The following is a 21,615-nucleotide window of genomic DNA, read 5'->3' on the forward strand; positions in this document are numbered from 1 at the left end:
TTTAAACGGTTCTTTAGGTTTCCGCAATATCAGATTGGAATTAATCACTACATTAGACTAATTAATTAAATTTAAAACACTAGTAAACAATTGATTGATAACGAAAATGCATCATGAATTGCAGCATTAGAGAGTAGTTTAACACACAACAAACGATTAGAAGACATATATTAAAATATAAATATACACAACGGGATAAGTGTGCTCACACACAAACATGCACACTCATACACACTGAAGTCTGACCTGGAGGACACAATAACCATGTCAGCTGGAAGGTGCTGGCCATTGGTCACCTTCACTATGTCTCCTACTGCCACCTTGTGGGCAGGACGCAGCAGTGCAACAGCGTAAGAGAAAAAAGGTGGGGAGAAATAAAGAGAGGGGTGTTAAGGCAGAGAGGGTAAGGGGTATAGGAGGGTATAAAGGAAGGAGACAAACAGAGGAAACAAGAGGCAGGTTATTAAGTGACCAACCCAGAGGCAGTGAATAGAAAGAGAGGAAGACTTGAAATAAAGTGACAGTGAGCACAGCAGTGCATAGCTCCAACGTTTTGGATTAGGCTTCAACAGAGGCAGACCTGAATAAAACAAAGATTACAAGAATGTAGAGACAGATAAAAGGAGGAGAAAAAAAAAAAATCAAATTTCAAAAACTGGGGGAAATTCCTGTGGCACTTATAACAGAGTTCTTCTGATAATAAAAAGGGAGCATTCTGGGAAACTACTTGTAACCACCTTTGTTTAACATGTACATTATTGAATCAGCAGGGCAGCTGGAACAAATTCCTTCACCTTTTCTGACCCTGAATAACCAGGGGGCTACATTCCTGCTCTACGCCACAGAACAAGGACTCAAGTTTGATTTGATATGACTTGCTGGAGCACGGCTGTACACAGCTGGACTCAGCTAATGAGTACATTCAAGAGGAAGTCCACATTTCAAGACAATAGTGATGCATGCGTTGTACTGTGAAAAGTAATTTTAACTTGGCAGAGAATGCATTGAAAGAAAAAACTTTATGTGAAAATGACATTAGACTAACTGGTTCTGATGAACTGCAGAAAACCTAATTATTAAACTAACAGGAGCTGCCTAAGTGGAATATTGGACAAATCCTCGACTGACTTGTTATCTTGTTATTGAAACATCAATACTAATTGGAAGAGTATCATTTTACTGTTGGGGATTCACAGCACAGATAGATCCTCAACAAGCACAGACTGGGTGACTACAGTGTAGCCACAAGAATACATGCATGGAAACCAAAAGAGGAGAAAATATACAGGTGAGAATGAGTCAGAAATGTAGCTCCTGAGGCGAATGGAACCATTTAATAATAAAATAAGCCAAGAAATTTGAGATGTTAATCCCTGATTTCACAAAACTGGACCATTCATTTATTATTGTTCCTGCTTTTGCAGCATTTCATGCCTATTTGCATAATCTTATACCTCTGATATTTGAATGATTTTGCTGCAACTGATTTAGTTTAATTAGCTAAATAACTTACTGTTTTTTTTTTTCTATTTTGAAAAGAAATGTATCTTTTAAGCTGGCCCTTCTTGACGCTTCTTACAGTATTATTTTATGCCATTCATGCCAATGAAGTGTGTTAAACTGAACTGTAAAACTGATTAGGATGTGAGAAAGGCAAAGCACAGGAGTGATGAGTGAGAGAGCAACAAAGAGGAAGTCTGTGGCGATACCGATACCTGTTTCCATATGATCGTCTGCCAGGCTCCACTCCGCAGCACTGAGAGACAAGGACAACACAGCCATCAGTCAACCTATAGAGCAGCTCTCATACAGTATTCATGGGGACTAAACTTTTTGTCTGGGGCCTGCACTATCGTGAGTGACAGACAACAGCCATTCACTCAGCCATGAAAGGAAAACAAAACCCACACAAATAGACACAAGCACACTCACGGGAAAGCGCATAGACAGTCGATGCATATTAACAAGCACAGACACGCAGACGGTACCTGTTGTCTTCTTCTTGTTTACAGTGTTGTCTGCTTTGTGTCTTTGCTGATGAGACAGATAAAGAAGTGTTAGCTTTTAAGATAGGAATATAGTGTCCCTCTCTCCTGCAATTTAAAAAGTAGTCACTTCTACCCATATAACAAGTGGTGCTGTGGTACTCACATAGTCCTCTATGATCTCTTTGATACCGGCCACCGTGAGGATGAAGATGAGTGGGACCAGTGTGGTGTAGCGACCGGTCGGCGATACATCAGGGATTTGCTGGTCAGAGAGTGAAGAGAGGCAACTATTAGAAATCATTGCTGATGGTGAGTGTTGAGTAGCTCAAAGCACTTATAATGCACCGCCACAGTGACAGTCCAGAAAAACATTAGACAAGGCAGTGGAGTATAATGAGTGGACTGTATAATGAATCTTTGATGGGTGGGCACAGTCATGTGAGCATGATGGAAGGCAGTGCCCCTGTTCATGAGTCTCACACAGAGTAAAAGAAAAAACCCAAGTACCTGTCTTCTCCTCCCATCCATGAGGAAGAAACATATTTTTCACCAATCAGGTAGTGACTACAGAGTGGGATAAGTGATTAGCTTTTCGGATCACATTTCTTTTTTCAGTTTAGAAACGGTCTCAAAGTTGTGATCGGACTTCACATGTTGTGCGGGAAATAATTAATAAAGACAACATGCAATATTTAATTTATCAAATGAGTACATTTGAAATATCTAATATACTGTATATGTATTGATATATTCGTTCTGATGGAAACATGTGACGCGACCCATTTGTAAAGTAATCATGATACTTTATATTTTAATCTGTTTCTTCTGGCTTTCTGTTGGAAATATACCGAATCTTAACTTTTGACATCTAGAAAACAACTCTTGAATATTGATAAGTCAGTATTTCAAAAATAGCTGGGCCTGTGGGGAAACCTGGAATGTTTTAAAACAAACTCCTTAGATAGATTTGTCATCTAAAGCCTGTGTGGGCCACAGAATCCAACGGAAAGCAAGCAGCACACCAACAGCGCAGATCACGGTTGCTACGGTGCTGCGCGTGGAGTTTACCTGCATGAGTGCGATGAACAGGAAGAAGGCGTTGGCAGCCCGCCTGATCTGCTCATACAAGAACCGAGGCAGGAAGGTAAGAATCCCATACTTGGTCGTACTGCAGAAAGAGACAAGGATAAAGGAAATGGAACACGTTGTTTACATTCAGGCAGATGGAGGAAGAGAGCCAGCTATTGCATTAGCAAACACAGGAATGCATAAATTGTGTGCTAATCATTAATCAACCTGGAAGGTTGAATAACCAACTCTATTTGTATTTCTATATTGCAGCACTTGAAAATCTATTTTTTTTTTTAAACTAAATTGTGCTCAGAGAGGGCAAACAAAGCCATTATCGGCTGCACACACATCACACCTATAAATAGACCGATTCATTTAATCCAGAAATCTAAATAAAGACCAAGCAACCCATAAAATAAGTGCAAGAAACCTTGACAACCGCAACTTGTCCATCAGTCAACTGCATTGATCCGACAACTGTATTGATTAGCCTTGTTATAGCCTTGAGCTTCCGTAGGAGCTTTTAGAAAAGTAAAAAAAAAAGTCAACCTTCAAGTCAAGGCCTTCCTTGTTTAAAAAAATCAATCAATCAATCAATCATTCCTGTGTGGCCTGAGTGAAAAGTTTCTGAGAAGGCATTTGTTTAATCGATAGAGTGTGTTTGTGTGCGGGAGTGTATCGCGTGCATGCACACCCTCCATCACAGTTCAGAATCTCCTAGGAGATGAACCCGTGACCACTTTTTCCGTCTGCCTCACAGACGCAGAACTACAAAGAGCGGGACATTACACACAAAACAGAGTTGCAACAGCTGTTAGTCTGTCGCACGCACGCACGCACGCACAAACACACACACACACACACACACACACTGACTCAGTGCCCTGACCCTGATGCTCTGAATACCCTACAGTTACTGATACTACACCTATTAATCTAATCAAAAGCAAGTTATATCGGACTCCATACATACACACACACACACAATCTATTTGAATAGACAAAAAAAAGCTGGTGGTGTTAACAGCTGTTAGCTGCAGGGGTGATGCTTGTCTGCAGCTGTGTGGCTTTGTCATGTTTTTTTTTTATTTAAAAAAAAAAAAAAAAGAGACAAATAAGGTCAATGCTCTTCATATATATTATAGGGCAACACTGGGCTGAGCTCAAAGATAAGTCATCCCTCAAAGCAAAGGCAGGTAGATTTGTTGAAAATACAAGTGTTTGTAAAATAATATTCAGTTCTAATTTCTGCGACCAGTTTGATTGAATTTTTCAATAAAGTATCAATAGAATGGAGCATGTGTGATTCAGTTAAACATTGTTTACTTTACATTCTTATTTCATGTCTTTTCCTTAGAATTAGGAGAGCAGGTTACTTTACTGCATTGTTGTGCTGCAGTTGTGCACAGGGGAGCAGCACTAATGCTTAATTTGTATCAAAACAACTGCATACAATGAAATATGGATGTAGAAGAGTGGAGGTGAGTCGAGTCAACAGAGCTTTTCTACAAGGCTTTAATCTAAGAAAAATCAATAAGGGCTATTGAACCTTTCAAACATAAACTAAAGAGTTACAGGAATACAGAGACATCAGAGGGCACCCATATAGAGCCAGAGTGCTCTTGATTCTCCAATCAGCATGCAGCGATGGGCAGAACATCACATGTGATCCAATCAGATGAGCCAGGGAGCACTTGCATTAATCTTATTCGTAGAGCTGAAATAGGCTCTTTTAAAAAAGGGGAATGAAATCTCCTGACAGTAATGGCAGACCACTGAATGTCAGCAGACTAACGACAAGCCTTTAACTAACAGAACATAAGCCCAGTGCTCCCTATGGCGCCAGGCACAGTGAGTACATACAAATAGAATTAATAAACAGGTAATGACAAGATACAAATTACATTTTTGTCTGTCTAATTTAAACTCTAATACAGTTTGCCTGACTGCAAATTTGTATTTACGACAACAGCTGAAGTCATACAATACGCAGATGACAGCTGGGATGATGCTTATATATATATATATATATATATATATATATATATATATATATATATATATACATACATACACACACACATACATATACTTGATATTCGGCCCTATTCATAAAATAATCTTCTGACATACAGTATAACTACATGTAGTTATATGTATGTATACAAGCAGGAAATTCACTCAGATGTTCACTGTTGAACCCCAGGCGGCCACCAAGACACAGCAGCACAATATGTGAAATATTCATACTCTGGTCCAAGATTGGTAGTTAACTTCAAAGCACAGAAAGTCACCCAGAGGGACTGAGAAATCAGACAAAGCTTAGGCGCATTCAGATATTGTATTTAAACACATGCAAGTGTAATTACCTTACTTTCATTGCGATCCTTAAATATTCATTACGCATTACGAAATATTGATTAAGTAACATGGTAATGTTAAGTTGTTAAGCCAATCACTTTCCAGTGTGTCAGCCTCACCCATTGGAGGGCCACTGCAGAGTTGCAACTTAATAGGTGAGTTATTAAAGAGTCTTATCTAAGAGTTTCACCTGCAAAATTGTAGTAATTGTAAAATTAAATGTTTTGGTTACTGTGATTGTAGGCCAAACTAAAAGACAGAGAATTGTTAAGGAGTGAGATTTTTTTTTTACAGAAAAGAAAAAAGAGCAAATTCTTGGTCCAAAGTCTACTTGAAGCACATGGCATGCTGGGAGAAAAACATACAAACAGGCCATAACAGTCGTCCTTCAACCTCACAAAATGGGTGTAAAGCCCCTCTTAGTAAATATCTACAATGAGTGTCCTTTAGCAAGACACATAATCCCACAAGCTGACCATGCACTCTGACCCCAGTCAGACAAACAACTTGTATTCAAGTACATTTAGTAAAGATGAGCTTATCACCCTGAATAAACACAAACAATCAGATGAGTAACCAGAGGTTAGAGGCTGGTGTGATACACACTTTGCCATGGTTTATTAAGCACCGATTTACACTTTTGGGGAAGCAATAAATTAAAATCAGTTATGATCTAGCCTACTCTCTACACTGGCTATTTATCAAGTAAGCCACTATTTGTCAGTGTGCACTGTAGAAATCAGTGCATACAAGCTACACAACATACACCGTAGCAAAGCATGCAGCCGGTAAAAGCTCGGCGACACCTACCTGACATGGTTGTCGCAGAACTTGGTGTTCTGGGGCCGGTTGAGCAGCACCGCCCGCGCGGTGGCGTCTACGGGATCCGCCTGGGAAGTGGTCCCGGACATCTCATCATCTGCCTTGCGGTAACCGGCGGACGAGCAAGCAGGTCCTGCACCGTTGGATTGATGAGAGAGAGGCGAGGCTGAGTGAGTGCGAGGCAGTGAGACAGAGAGAGGGAGAGGGAGGGAGAGAGAGGAAGAGAGAGAGGAAGAGAGAGAGAGAGAGAGAGGGGAACAGAGAGAAACAGAGACATAGACGGGAGACGTGGTTTACGGTTCAAACGCGAAGGCGACCAATTAGTCCTCGAGGCTACTGTATGCTGATGTATGCTGAAGCCGGCGTGGTCGATTGAATGACGTTTCCCGTTATAACGCCCCCCCCCCCCCGTCCGTCTGTCCTTCGGTATTATTATGCAGGTGCCGTCAATGCACACACGCTCGTTTCGCTACGCCCACGGGACCCCCCACGTATAATGGATTTGCTGAGGGATGCACAATGGCGAACAAACACACACGCACACGCAGTTTGTCTGTTTTATCAACACGTCAACTTCTCCATATGTAACACACAGAACCCCCGGCGAACATCGTGGTTTATTGTCATTAAACAACAGGCACAAGTTGCCCCCCCCCCCCCCCCCCCCCCCCCCCCCCCCCCCCAAACAAAGTGACAGAAAGAGGATGCAACCCGCTTCTTCTGCAGACTCCCTGCGTCCCCGCCCGCCCGGCTTTGTCATTTCCAACCATTTTTAACGCGTCGTGATCTCCGCTCAGCGCGCGCGGGGCATATTTCCTTCTCGAGTGCGCCCAATAACGGGATTATGTAGCATACAGTTCGGCAGGGACACTGTGAGGGAAGAGGGCGCAAACGCAAACAGGTCTGGACGCCACAGTTTGCTCAGCTGGTACAACAACGGCGAACCTGGGCAAAGACAGATGCAGCAGCGAGCCCGCGCCTCCCCTCTCCTTGCTCGGCCTCGTTGAAGAGAAAGCCCCCGGCCCCGGTGAAAGATACTGGGCCGCCGAGCGACCGCAGCCGTGTCATCTGGCCACCTGCCGCACTCGGGAAGTCTTCATCGGGCGCGATTTGAACGATCCCCTCGCTCCAATTTGATGCTGAGCGGCTCACAAGTGCCAGTGCAGACAACAAGAAGAAGCCACATGGAGCTCCTTCGGTGCTGCCGAGGTGCAACGCCGGGGCTCCGCTTTTAAAGGGCCAGAAGCCCGATATCGCCTTAAGGTCTGGTGGTCAGGGAGATGGGTCAGATGACATCCCCGAGGCGGGCACCATCCACCAGGAGATCACTGCATGTGTTCACCCGCCACAGGTCTCTGCTCCTCATATCTTTCTCATTAGTTTGCATGGACGCAGATACAGTTCGTTTCATACTGTAGTGATGAGATATAGCATGTTATCTGGAATGCATTTATCTGTAAAGCCAAGTTGAGTGATTCACAACATCCTCTCATTATTCTGATAGTACTATTTACACAAGTGTGCATGTACTGCTCAATTGTTAATATAGAGTGAGCTGTATTATGGGATCATAGTTATTCTTATCTGTAATGGATAGTTCGCTTGTATAATTTCTTGGGATCTGTGCATTGTGTGTGTGTCTGTGAGTGAGGCTGTGAGTTAAAACAACAACAGGCTAATTGCATAAATAAATTAGAAACGAATAAACACTGGCAGGGTTTAGCAGATTGAATTTCCAGTCCTGAAACCCTATTTCTGCAGCACCACAATCCTGCAACAGATGGGTCAGTCGCTACTCATCAATAACCCAAATATCATTATATTCCACTCAAGCTTTTGTTCTAAAGAAGGCGAGGAATTGTAAAACGACCCGGGATAGCTATTATCACTGCTGACACATCAGACTCCCATTTTCCTTTGAAAGACACATTAACGTGTGTATGTTTACAGGAAACCTCTTGCAGGAGTGCCACTTTACAGTTAGTTATTACATTTCTTTGTTTTTTTTTTAGGAGGTACACTTTCAGTTTATATTGTAGTATACATTGAAAAATAAATCTGCTTGAGATTTTAAAAGCTCAAACCCTGTTTAAAAACTCCAATCTCAGTCTAGTGCCAGACCACAAAGTGTCTGAACATGGCACAGAGCAAAGGTCAAAGTCTGTCCAAGCAAAATGATAATAAGCAGCCTATCCCTCATCTCTATATCTCTGACATAGGCAATTACCTCCGGACCTAACAGAGCCATAATTCATAATCACAGAACTCCACGCTGCAAATGACGCCGGGGTCAATCAAGATAGCGAGTGCTTGTAAGGAAATGATTAAGCATGATAAAAGGTTATGTAATGTCATGTTTTCCATTCTGTCACAAAGCATTTATCTTTCCCCGTTTCTTTTTTCTTCCTTGTGAATTGTCTACTTTTTACCATCTTGCTTATTTCTGTTCTTGCTTGGCTACTTAATGTACTCCTTAACAGCCCCCCCCCCTCCCCAACCCCCCTACCTCCACTTTTTAACCCCTCTGGACTCTACCTTTTTGAGCAGATCTATAATGGCCTTCTCAGCAACCCACTTCAGCGCCAATTCATTTCTGATGAGATCAATGCCTCAGTTATCCATCTCTGATGGGGTAGAGGCGTAGTCACCTCCTTAACTCATTACCGATGCACCACTGATGAGTCAGCAGTAAACCCCAGCAGAGCACAGTCAGGTCAGTTTCACATAAAGCAGGAAGGCCAGCCTGGCAGGTACCAAAGGTCGGATAACCTGCGGCCATAACAGGTAAGACTATACGGATCCGACCTCAACAAACACCCTGCAAGCAAAACACTTCCAGCTACCCATTTGGTTAGTGTCCTCTTTCTGAACAAGATCATCCTTATAAAATACCTGCGTCATTAGAAGTCTATTAAACCTAACACACTTTTCACAATGGGCATATAAAATACTTGTTCCAGAAAGCAGAACATGGGCAATGCAGTCTGGAAAAGGCAGACATGTAAATCCATCTCGCATGTCATTTGAAGATAATCTCAATAATCAAAGTTTCATAAATCTTAATATGCAGTAATAACTTTGTTTTTTTGGGCTTAGTCCAAGCTGCCATTAAAGAGCAGACTAGGCTAATGAATTATGGATGGAGACAGCTGCATAATTAATCTACATTTTCCAGTATGGCAGAGCATATTTCACCAGACACCTGGTGCTGCGGCCAAGTCTTCATAAAAAAAAAAAATGGCTCACATGTCAGCCACTAATGGACACGCTCCCTCAGTGGCCGTCAATTAGCGCGATGGCCAGAAATGTGTTTCATATGGCAAAAATATGGCTTTTGTAGACGCATACACGTTTAATTCAATCAAGTCTAATAGAAATCTTCCAAACACCCAGCCCAGAGCGAGAATGAGCCAGAGGTAATAGATATCATAACAATCATAACAGCACTTATGCTAGAATGGCTAATTATCCACAGCTGTTGAAACACTCCAACCCCCAAAAGCACTCAGAGGACAGATACGCTGGCTGTATCCACATTTCCATCTGAAAAGCAAACTGTCAATACATTTTAAATGCAAATGCACTTAATCCCAGCACGTTTCTTTTCCTCACGTTGCAAACATGGCTGCAATGTTTTTTGGAGGCATTGACCTGAACTAATCTCTATATGAATGCAGTATCGGTAGGCAACGAAACAAGATATTGGTATGGGAGCCGTTTTGGTTTCCGTTTGTAGTCCGAGTGGCATTGACCAATCGCGTGTGAGCAGGCTTTTGTTGCACGCAGGTGAAGAGTCCCTGTAGAGAGAGAAAAAGGTGGAACGCATTTTCCAAAATCATAAAGGCCACAATGCAATCTCAGAACGCATGAGCTACCCTCTGACCATGATTGAGCTTTTTATAAGATAAACAAGTAACTGCTTACTGAGTGTCAAATGGTTACCTTTGAAATAATCCGGTCGTGTAAGTCCTCTTTCAACTCTAACGCCATCCTTGTGTCTCAAGTTGCTAATTGGACTGTAAACAATGACCTATTGGCCCAGATGTCCCCGTTGGCCAGAAATCCATTGTGCACTGCCCACACGGAAACCACAGAAATATTGTCCGTTGCCCACAGAGGATAAATCATCAGACCGTTGGCCAGTGGGTTCTGCGATTGCCCCGCAACCGCAAGGTCTCTGCTCCTCCAACAACCATATATGCCCTGTCAAAGAGTTCTTGAGCCAATCACTGAACCATAACCACCTTTACAGATTTCAATAACTTCCGTTCAATTTACAAACATTAAATATCTTTCCCTCGCATGCTTTTTGTCCAGCCCACAATCTTGCTGTGTGGTCAGAAAGTCATTACCAACAGAGTTTCGTCTGCCTTGGCGAACCATACGTCCCATGGCTGTCCTGGTCTCCTCTGTGACCCGCAGGCCCTATTTGCAGGTCCTGGTTGACTTCGCCTCAAGCATTCTCTGCGTGTCCATTGTCTGCCATAACAGAGTATAGGTAAGGCAAGAAAGCCTCTTAGGAGCCAAGTGAACGAGCATGATAATCCCCTCTGTGACTGCTCTGCAACTTCACCTGCTGCTAATCCATAACCTGATAATCCTACAGGTGAGCCTGCAGCACGCACACAAATGCACATCACACTGAAGTATGCTTATGCACATATATATATACACATATATATATATATATATATATATATATATATATATATATATATATATATATATATATATATATATATATATATACACACACTGTACATATATACACACACACACACACACACTGACAATGTTTTTATGGGAACAGTCTCTCACAGATGAACATCCATCTTTGACGCCAGAAATCATGCAAGGCTTCCAACATGCAGCTACTCCCTTTCACCCTCTCTGAATGCAGCTCAGTCACTTATGTGTCATACACACATGTAGCAATGTACATGTACATGCTCTATTCAGGCATGCCACAGTCCACATATGCATGTGCTGTGTTCTACAGCATGCATGCATGTTCATATAAAAAGTGTTGCTTCAGGATCCCAGTGCATATCGATCTGCCTTCAGCATGGTCTGACATGAGTGGCCACCCCACTATCTACAAGCACATGCAGTGAAAGAGTTAATTCATGTACAGCATTCATCACTCCAGGCCCCGAGGAGCTACAGATTATTCAGAGTCCACGATAGCAATATCGTGTCTTAACCCTTTCAGACAAGAACCAGAGACACTCCTGTGAGTAACCAGACATTGTAGCTCTTGAGGGCCGGGGGTTAGGGGACACCTGCTCCTTGCCTTTGCACATGGCCACATGCACCATGGGACTCCGGACACAAATGGGGCGTCATCCAGTCTAATTCGAGCAAACTCACTTTGATCAAACCGGTCTGTGAGGCAGGAATGCACGGTAGCGCCGGCGCCCTCGCCAGGGTCCTGCAGTTCAGAAGCCTCCTGCCTAATGGGGGTCAACACTAACTGCTCTGTGGGCACCAGACAGGCCGCGGCAGGAGAAAACAACACACACAAGACAATAAATCAATATACATATACCCCACACAACACACCTATGTGTCAACAGCTGAACTGTAAATGTGTTTGTATGTGCCCGTTGCTGGAAGCATTAATAGTGTGGTGAGATTCACGCCTGCGTATGAAAGATATAGGGCTAAAAAGTTGCACACAGAAATGGACTTGACCAAAATCGTGTTGTGCAGGAGTGCCCCCCTGTGTCCAAATCATGTAAATACATAATTGCTGCAATTTATTAGGCCTCTATCTCCCAAATGGCATCTGTAGCTCGGCAGCCATGACCACCAGTCATTATCTTTCCAAAACAGATGTCTTGTTGACCGTTGGATGAGCTGCATGACTCACATAGACTAGACATATCAAGCCAGAGACAAGATGTGCCCTTACATTTAAATACAAATAAAGTGGGTTTTCAAAGACAATCTGCAAAAACTGTAAGACACCTTCGTTACAGTTCGTTTAGCTTCCTATTGTGACATGATGCCAAAACACACCGAAATATAATGTTCCACCAATATTTAGAGTGCTTCATGTGTTTCCGAGTAATCATGATTTAAAAAGGTGCTATTAGAAACAAAACAAAATACTATTGAACAGAATTAGTAACACTCACTATTACATACAAGCAAATAAAATAATAGCTTGGTCTGTAAATGTGTTTGACAGTGTGTGATAGACTGGCAGCTGCAGACGTCATCACCAGGGATATGGCGGCCTGCTAATCAGAGCGAAGAATCAAGAGGTCAGGCTCCAAGAGATTACAGTAAAGGCAGCAATGTGAAACCAGGAGGGAACACATGTACAGACCGACTGCCACTCATACTGGAGTACTCCACAATCATCCATTGCTTTAAATATGGCAAACAGTGAACTCTCCGACACAACTTTTAGACCACAGAAACAAAACAAATGCTCCACTAGCTACTTTCCCACATTAACTGATCTGCTACAAACAAGAGAACTAGTGAATGTCTTAACGAAAGCTCTACATGGCTAGGTCAAAAGGGGATAATAGACATCGAAATCAAACAACTTACAGCTGTATGACCAACTGATATTCTATTTGAACAAAAACCACAAATCTGATGGCTAAATGAGAGTTGTGTACTTACTTTTGTCCATTTACTGTCAAAGTCGCATGCTTTTACCTGTTGAACCTGGTGCTGAAAACTTAACCTTTACCCGTCTTCTGGTAAATGCTTGCTTCCCGCAGTCAGTGTCAAAAATCCAGTGGTGTGTTTTTTTTAAAATAACAAATAAATATCTGGAAAACCGAAAATAGTGTGGCCCAGTTGGTGCTCGTTTATTTTCACTTTCTATTTCTGGAAGCGGCATGAGGCATGCAATCATTATCACACAGTATACACACAAATAGTATACACACAAACACACACACACACACACACACACACACAGCAAATCAGCCCGACAACATGTTGGCCACTATTACAATACTCTGGATGAGACAAACACATGCTTCCAGAACAATCCATTCCAATGTCTGTTTGAGTGAAACTGTCTGATCATTTTTGTTGAAACATCCACATCCTTATACTTTAAAAGAGATTATGAGGCATTTTTGAGAGATTAAAAGCCCTATAAAGTTTAGTTTACAGGATTTAGAAGATACAGGCCCTCTGTACAACATCCTGAACCGTATCTTTGCAACACATGAGTGTGTTAAATGCTGAGATGTAAATACAGACTGGATGTGGATCGCCTTCGGATCAGATGAGATTCATTTCCGGACGGGTCCAGAATAAGCAGCGCTCATTAGACGGTCACGTGGATCTTAAATCGGTGAGGTAATAGGCTCATGATCTATATGAGCTTGGGTTTATATTCGTGCTATATATAGAATGATTAAGACAAGTCAAGACTAAAACATCCCATATTATGCGATGCATGAGATATGTGAGGCTGTGGCAACACCATTATATAATACCATAATCATGCCATGGGAAATACAATACATTTATGAGTACTAAGGTCACACAACAGACTTACATTCATCCTCTACAGAATACAAATGTGTTTGTTTTTCGTAATGTTAAAAGGCACAGCACGATCCTCCACTTATCTATAAAAATACGAATTTCAAACAGGGCAGACAGTGATTACTGATGCAGGAACCTGCAGTCAGTTTGCCCTTGCATCCGCAACCGCTGCCAACATTTTTTTGCGATACTGAAAGATAAATACCGATTGGCTACAGCAAGTCACCCCACATGCATGCCGCAGTCCCGGACACCCCGTTATTATTCCAAGCACATATCAAATACGCACGAGTATATACAGGCCTCTATATCCGATATGATTACAGTTATGTTATCAACACTGAGATAACCCCGATTACAGTGACAGGTCACGAATGGGGTGTCAGGTGGAACCTCAATGGAACATAGATTATATAATGTTCATTTCATTTATTTGTTGAGCTTACCTCCCTCACTGTGTATCTTCTTCGGTCTCCGGTTGAAATACATCTTGCTGGTGGTGAACGAGTATCGGTGAGGCTGAGACGAGGAGGCCGGAGCGGTGGCATGCTCATGGCTCACCGACCGAGCAGGAGAATGCTGCTCCGGGACCAGGCTGCGGCCGATACTGCTGCTGCTTCTGCCTGGGAAACATTGTTTTTTATCGGCTGTAGCGCGGTGGTAACGTTATGTCGACCGCAGCTTCAACCAGTTTCCAGTCAGACGCGCTAAAGAACGCGCTACTTCCGGTCACTGTTTTCAAAATAAAGTACGTTAGCGTAAAGTTTCATGAAGATCTTCCGTGCAATGAATTAATGTGATGTTTACCTGTCAATATCCGTTTCTCTGGTCAATCGTCTAACGGTACAATTGCCAATATGATTATGTTTAGCCACATTAGCAAGGTAGATTCGCAAGCTGCTTAATGAAAGGTTATCCAGTAGAATATGGTGACAATTTACTTCTCTTAACACAACGTTCACACGCCCAGAAAAACTGGCTTCTGCCATTTTCAATATTCTCGGACTATTAACAAATAAATTACATTTACATTCCATTTAGAAAATGAGTGGCAAATTAATTGAAGTTGGAAAATAATGTTAGATTAAGCCCTGCATTGAACAAGTGAGTTTAACACTATATATCAAATGCTTAAAATAAATGATCTATAAGCCTTTATTCTGAAGGAAAACTGTCAAACGTCCGCTCCCGTCATGTCTCCATGGCTCTGTGGCATGGCTTTATCTGCCAGTTTGAGCCACGGGGGCGCGCATCGTATAATGAGACGCGTTTGCGCACCAGCCTCAGGGCGCAAAGTAACCTATAGCAGATATATATTTTTTAATGTTATTTAATTAATTCATTTAAAACAAATACATCGTGAAACATAGTTTTACCGTACCGTTAAATATTTTCATATTGCAGTTTCGGTTTTTATGAAAGTGTTTGCTTTAGGGAACATCTGAAATAACGTTATAGCTCTTTATACCTGCTCGAGTTAATGTTCTTCATTTAAAGCAGTAATAGTAATGTTTGGAAAAGTAACTTATTTGAGAGGAATAACGGACTCAGTCTTCTCTCAACCCCGTGGCGTTATCGTTACATATAAGTTAACTAGCTAACGTTAGCTAAACCATGAAGTCAACTGAAACTCTGTGGGAACCAGAGAGCGTTCACATCAATTATTACATTCTGAATAATATTCACGTATTTAGCGAACACTCACCCGAACGGCGACAGTTTTACGACCACATAAAGCCACCAACACGTGCACAGAAACGTTTTGAAACCCGTTGACGTCTGTCACTCACTCTAAACTGCGCGGGCACAGCACTCAGAGGCGCGCGCCTACACAGAAAACGTGCATTCCGAAAATCCAAGCATAGCAAAGCTGCATTTTATTCCATTGTTAAGGAGCAGAGAAAAAACCCATGTCTGCAATTTATTACATAGTAACATATTTATCTTAAATGTTTCCTCTCATCACATTGTAACATAATACATATTCATATTTCAAAAGTTGATTTCCATCTCATTTAAATAGGAACAGAATAAATATTAATTTCTGAGCTCAGTTGCCACAACCCTCTCCCAGGTTGTTGAACAGAAGCCTTCTGAGAACCAGGTTTACAGGGACACTGGACCTTTTCCTTCAGCACCCACACAAACGAACATGCACACACAATTAAACCATACAAACCACCTCCACCTCCACCCCTTCCCACACACACACACACACACACACACACACACACATCATTCCTGCAGTGTTATTAGTGACACGTTAACTGCAGAAATGTAGCAGCTCCCGTGGATTGTTGGTGTTTAAAGTGACCCTGGCGGCAACACACTGACTAGGGGTGCCATTTAATAATTCACCTGTGCTAGAAAATGCCAACATCGGAGCATGTAATGTAAAGAAAAAACCATAAAGTGCCAACTGGAATATTATAACTAACACTGCCTCATTCAAGTGTTACACTGTAACCATTGCACAGTGATGGACAATAATTAAATTGAGAGGAGTTAACGGATTCTCAAAATTGTAGATGCTCCAAACATCAAGAATTTGCCAGCAGCTCTCTCAAAGATAACTTTGGAGTTAGGGTTTTTACAACAGAACATCTATTTTTATTCTTTAGATCTATGCTCGAGGTTTTTGCTCAGCAGATGTACCAGACTTAGTACTCAATGAAACTTTGTGATACAGGTTCCGGGGTGTCTGCCAGGTATGGATCCGCAATAGCAACAGGAACCAAGAGGAAACTTTGATTTCAGGGTAAACAAGACTGTTTTTAAGTGGAGATGATAATCAGGCATTACAATGTAAACAACAATGAACAACTCCATATTGCACAACTCATACTAAATTACATCTCTGAATTCCTGATTATCACATGCCTTCTGCATTTTCACTCGGTGTGCTGCTGATATGGGTAATGTTTATGATTTCAAAGTGGGTGACTTTTATGGATGAATTCTGTATTGCAATTATACAGAAATGTATGTATGGAAAGAGCTTAAACAAATACTAGACATACAGAATAAAACTTATTTCAAAATTAAATACATATATCATACACATCCCAATAAATCATATTTCTTAACCAATTGCAGAGGGACACTTTAAAATGGATGTCAAAGCTTTAAAATGGTGAATGATAAAACAAAAACAAAAAGTTTCCTGCTTCCATTCTAAACGCATGGCTTGTGAGGAGCTGCTTGTGTCAAAACAATAAAAAATACAAGCAGTGGCGAGTTATTTACAGCTTATACTGAATAAAGCAGATCTAGAAGTGATTTGTGTGGACCTGTTGTGACAAGGAGATGTCACATGTATCAGACAGAGTTAAAGTGAGACTAGTCAGCACCGACTTCGGGAGCTCCTTAATTAAGCTTTAATGCCATCCAATGACATGGACCTCTTAAGCTTTGTGACAGAGACCAGTGAAACGAGTCATAGGAAGAAGAAAATAAAACAATAATAAGTTGCTGAAAACAAAGAGTCTAAAAAAATAAAGTTTAGTAAATTCTCTGCATTTATAGTTTCCCCCCCCCCCGCACTTTTGGTTCAATCTTCTTCAACTTCAACACAATGGATATTTTTGAAAAAATTAAACCATGAAAGCGCTATGTACATGCAAAGCCCACTTGGGTCTACTCAGTTCAGCCAGCCAGGAACTTGATAGCTGTGTTTTTGAGCAAATAGGTCAGTCTTGATGCACTGCGAGTATGGGCTGCCTGCAGATGGGGCAGGTGTTGTTTTCAGAGAGCCAGCGGTCGATGCAGTGGATGTGAAATTCATGGGAGCAGGGCAGGCGGCGCAGCTTGTTGCCCTGGGCATACTCATTGATGCAAACACTGCATGCACGACCTATCTCCCCCTCCAGACTGGCTTGACCATAGGTGCGCGTGGATAGATTGTCAATCTGCTCTTTGGTCAGGCCCCTAGGGTGTTCATCATCCTCCTCGTCGTTGAGCAAGAAGAAGTGTGCCAGCCGGAGGATAGGTAGAGTACCGTTTTCTACCAGGTTGTTGGTGTCTCTGCTGGTGGCTCGGCCCTCTGTGGTGCTCACAACCCCTCCTCCGAGCCTGGCCTGCCCACCCTGGTCCTCCTCACTTCCCACCAGCCCCACCCTCTCCTGATCTACCCTACCAACTTGGCCAGCTTCGGTCTCATTTGTATGCAGACGACTGGCTGAGCTGGTGCTACTATTTGTAACACTAGCATCTGTGTGGCTAGGTGCAACAGTTTCAGAATCAGCCTCTGTCTCCATTAGGGAGCTCAGCTCCCCAAATCCAGTCATGATCTGGCGCAAAATGGAACGCAGGGCGGTTGAGTTGGGCTCCCCCAGGCCCGTCTCACTGATGCGTCTCAGTGGAATCCGAATAGTGCTCACATAGGTGCGGATCCCAGCTCGCTCAGAGCGGGAGATGGTGCGTCTAAATCCACCACTGTCACTTTCAAAGGTGACTGTATTCTCAGCAACCCGGGCACGGGAACGCGTTCTGCTGGCGATGCTGTCCCGATCGCGGTTTTCACCAGGTCGGATCCTTCTCACTTGCAGGTCCAACATGATGGTTGGGTGCCGTCGCACCGCTGCACTTCCTGCTCCTACTACATGCGATTCACTATCGCGTTCTCCTGTCTCTACAGCTGGCTCTGTCAGAGCTGCAGGTTCTGCCACAGCCTCCACCGTCTCCATGGAAACAGAGCCTGTGCCACTGCCTGACTCAATAGTTTGGCTGCTAGAGCCACCAACACCACTACTTGATGGTAGAGTGGTACTGGCAACAGGTATTCTGTGCAAAGGGGAACGGCTGTGCCTTGATAAGCGGGATGAAACCCCAGCAATAGCCCTGCGTGCACGACCACGTGATCGAGTCCTCCTGCCACGCGATTCATGTCCCACTGCTGGGGCCTGAGACCCAGACTGCAGTGACACACGGGGACAGTCTAAAGAAGAAGACATATTATCACTGCTATGCTCTACTTCGGCATTCAGGCCTTGATGTTGCGACGGTGTCAGTTGATCAATAGGAGGGTTGGGAACCGTAGGAGGAGGTGCCAAAGAGTGCAAAGTGGCACTTCTCCTCTGAACAGCAGGTGGGGAGGCCACGGGTGCAGGAAGTGCAGGGGGGCTCATAGAAAGAGCGGTAGTGCTGTTGCGTGCACGCCGTGTCTGCATCCTCCTACTGAGGGCTGGGCGAGGGGTGGGATACGGGACTGGCCTTGGCGTGGTTGAAGGGCGAGGGTTGGAGAATGTGGAAGCAGTGCGTATAGAGGGTGAAGTTAAATTTGGGGCAGCCACTGGCGGTTCTGCAGTGTCCACAGTGTCATTATGCTCCCCCGGCTCTGGCTGATCATGGTTAATGTTGATCTCCAGGCTAAAGCGGAACTCTCCACTGTTAGGGTTGGTCCGGCTGACAGCACGCCATGTTTGGTTGCCACTTTGCCCACTGCGAGTAGCATTGCCAGTGCGTCTAAAAGTGTTCAGCCACTCCAGTAATGAGTCACCATTAGATGGTTCGGCTCCAGGCTCTGCGGCCCCTGTAAAAAACAAATATGGGTAAGCCTGTAAACTAACATGTATTCCTCCTAAAATCTAATTTATTGTATAAGGAAACCCTATTAAAAATGATTTCATATTTTACTCAAATCCCACAATTCAACTGTATTTACTACCAGGCTAAACCAAACTTAATGTTGATCAAACCCTATTTGAACCTTGCCAAAAGTTATATCATACTAAATATAAAAGCACTCAGCTTCATCAGTAAGAACATTATTATAATCTACGGTATATCTTATACAGTGTATGTTTTTTTTTGGTAATCAATAGTAACTTAACCCAAGCCATATTGCATCAAACCAAATTTGGAAAGATCAGATAAAGACAACTCCTTCCCACTTCTCCCTACCTGCTCCTCGTCTCCCTCCAGCCGCTCTCTCCTCTCCCTCACCGCTACTGCCCTGCTGTTCTCCAGAATCAGCAGTTTGCGCGTGCTGCTCAGTACGGGGCTGAGAAGACATGCGCTCTTTTGCTCCATCAAGACGCTGCCGAAGCTCCTCAGCAGTCACCTCCCCTGTGAAACATATGAACATACAGGCCGTTGGTAGTAGTGGGTCAAGGAGAAAATATTGCTGATCCTATTGCAAGAGCAGATTATTGTTAACATACATTGTGACATATGGCATACGTCATATGTTTGGAATACGTGTGAAGTAAAGCTGCATTGACAATCACAATCAGCAAGTCAACATAAGATGTGTCTCTCCTCACCAGGGGTGCCAAGCAGGTTGCTGTCTCTCATTAGGCGGTACTCCTCTTCATTTAATTCATTAATGAAGTGATAGTAAGCCTCCTCCCGACGAAGACGCTCTGCCTGCCTCCGCCGTTCGTCTCCCCCACCAGGAGGGTCCATCACCTTGAAAAGTGCTGGCAGACAGATGAGTGAGGGCATCAGTCAGAGGTGGAATGTCATCTGAAGCTACCCACTTATAGCTTTACATTTAGTATTTATAAAATAAGGCTAAAGTCACAGGTTTCGCCTCTGCATGCTCATTGTGTGATTACAATATGTTGCTCAAGCTAATGGCTATTCGATTATATTTTGTAAAGAAAAAGAACGAACGCCTTTCTTATGTATTTATCTCTTACTAGGGTGGTTTAGATACTAGCGCGAAAATATAATTCCAAGTTAGAGTTGTTCGAGTACCTTAGCATTAAAATAACTAATCTCTAGTCAAGGGCGACACTTAAGACAACGCCATCCATTTTCTATCGAAAGACTCCACCAGCAAGCGAAAGCTACAGTAATCTTGCTACCGTGTAGCACGAAGACTAAGACCGTAGATTCAATTAATTTAGCTTGTGGATCAATGCTCGATTTAGTCACTGTAGGGCACCGCCATTGAAGATACTAACAACAACGTTGTCTTCATGTGAGCTAATGTTAGCCAAGTTACAACAGTAGCCACGGAAGGCCATGTTGAAGGCAGAGGAATAAAGCAACAAAACTGGCGTTGTCATCCTGGTTAGCCACCAATGACCGGCCTAGCGTTATTGACGGACACGCCAACCGTCCAATCAGCGCGCTACAAAGGCGGGCCGACAATAAACTAAACGGAGGTCTCCTCCATGTAAACGCAGGGCAAAGAAGGAAAGACAAAGAATCCTGTCAGCTTTATCACTGAATTATATATTCGAGATGTTAATGCCTGGCAATGATTAACTGCGTTTCCCACCCAAACACAATGGCCCGCTCTGAGGACCTTTAGAAAATGCGAAGTGTCATTTTGAATGCGCAATGCTTTAGTTGCTAACCGAGCACTAGCAAATTAGCACATCTAACGTAAGCGAATAGCAGTCCGTCGACACCAGACACAGATGTGAGGCTGAATAACTCTTCAGATATAAATATGACAGACGCTTTTACAAATAGGTTAATGTATACAGAACATATACGTAACTCTAACATTGTTTTATAAGAGATGACAATTACATTAAAAGGAATTTACTACCTGACAAAGCAGCGGTAATATGGACGGTTTGCTTTGCACTCCCTTCTCTCTCAAGATGGGACCAGTGGTGCTACATTACAGTGTCCGTCAGAAACAAATTCGCAGGCTACATTTGTTCCTAGCTAACAGATCTGCAAAACATAGCTCTATATTTGTTGTACAAAAATAGGTTGAAAGAAAATGGTGCCGTTTTAAAGATACGACACTGCTACATTATACATTATATCGATGTAAAGTCTTAAATAAACGAGGCACTCTTCAAACAGTTTACTAAAAAGCCATTCTGTTATTTTAACTCTTATTGTATTGTACACTTTTGTTAACATTTTAAATGCACGGCATTTA

The 21,615-nt window shown here is 42.9% G+C and overlaps 2 protein-coding genes across 13 annotated transcripts in view; both read right to left on the minus strand.

Moving 5' to 3' along the window:
• atp8a2 (ATPase phospholipid transporting 8A2) overlaps positions 1-15,583 on the minus strand; it is a 46,682-nt gene extending 31,099 nt beyond the window's left edge. For 3 of the 12 annotated variants that reach the window (XM_034560460.1, XM_034560459.1, XM_034560466.1), the window contains exons 1-7: positions 14,213-14,496; positions 6,231-6,408; positions 3,057-3,156; positions 2,152-2,250; positions 1,989-2,034; positions 1,716-1,756; positions 247-320 (exon numbers count right to left, since the gene is read on the minus strand). In XM_034560460.1, coding sequence (XP_034416351.1) covers positions 247-320; positions 1,716-1,756; positions 1,989-2,034; positions 2,152-2,250; positions 3,057-3,156; positions 6,231-6,408; positions 14,213-14,255 — 581 coding nt within the window. In that variant the 5' untranslated portion in view covers positions 14,256-14,496. Of the gene's footprint in view, positions 1-246; positions 321-1,715; positions 1,757-1,988; positions 2,035-2,151; positions 2,251-3,056; positions 3,157-6,230; positions 6,409-14,212; positions 14,498-15,471 lie in introns of those variants that run through there. The other 9 variants (XR_004611734.1, XM_034560464.1, XM_034560461.1 and 6 more) reach the window with 7 other exon arrangements.
• Positions 15,584-16,517: 934 nt separating this feature from the next.
• rnf6 (ring finger protein (C3H2C3 type) 6) lies at positions 16,518-21,403 on the minus strand. The gene is made up of 4 exons (XM_034560328.1): positions 21,271-21,403; positions 20,030-20,185; positions 19,668-19,832; positions 16,518-19,296 (listed from the first exon to the last, which is right to left on the minus strand). The coding sequence occupies exons 2-4, from the start codon at positions 20,169-20,171 to the stop codon at positions 17,456-17,458; spliced, it is 2,148 nt and encodes a 715-aa protein (XP_034416219.1). The 5' UTR covers positions 20,172-20,185; positions 21,271-21,403; the 3' UTR covers positions 16,518-17,455.
• Positions 21,404-21,615: the final 212 nt, after the last annotated feature.

The sequence above is a fragment of the Cyclopterus lumpus genome, chromosome 20, assembly GCF_009769545.1.
Source record: "Cyclopterus lumpus isolate fCycLum1 chromosome 20, fCycLum1.pri, whole genome shotgun sequence".
NCBI lineage: Eukaryota > Metazoa > Chordata > Actinopteri > Perciformes > Cyclopteridae > Cyclopterus > Cyclopterus lumpus.

Coding starts and splice junctions, on each gene's coding strand:
- rnf6 (XM_034560328.1), bottom strand. CDS start 20,171: ATGGACCCTCCTGGTGGGGGAGACGAACGGCGGAGGCAGGCAGAGCGT. Junction 19,833..20,029: donor CAACCTGCTTGGCACCCCTG/GTGAGGAGAGAC, acceptor TATGTTTCACAG/GGGAGGTGACTGCTGAGGAG. Junction 19,297..19,667: donor TGGAGGGAGACGAGGAGCAG/GTAGGGAGAAGT, acceptor TGTTTTTTACAG/GGGCCGCAGAGCCTGGAGCC.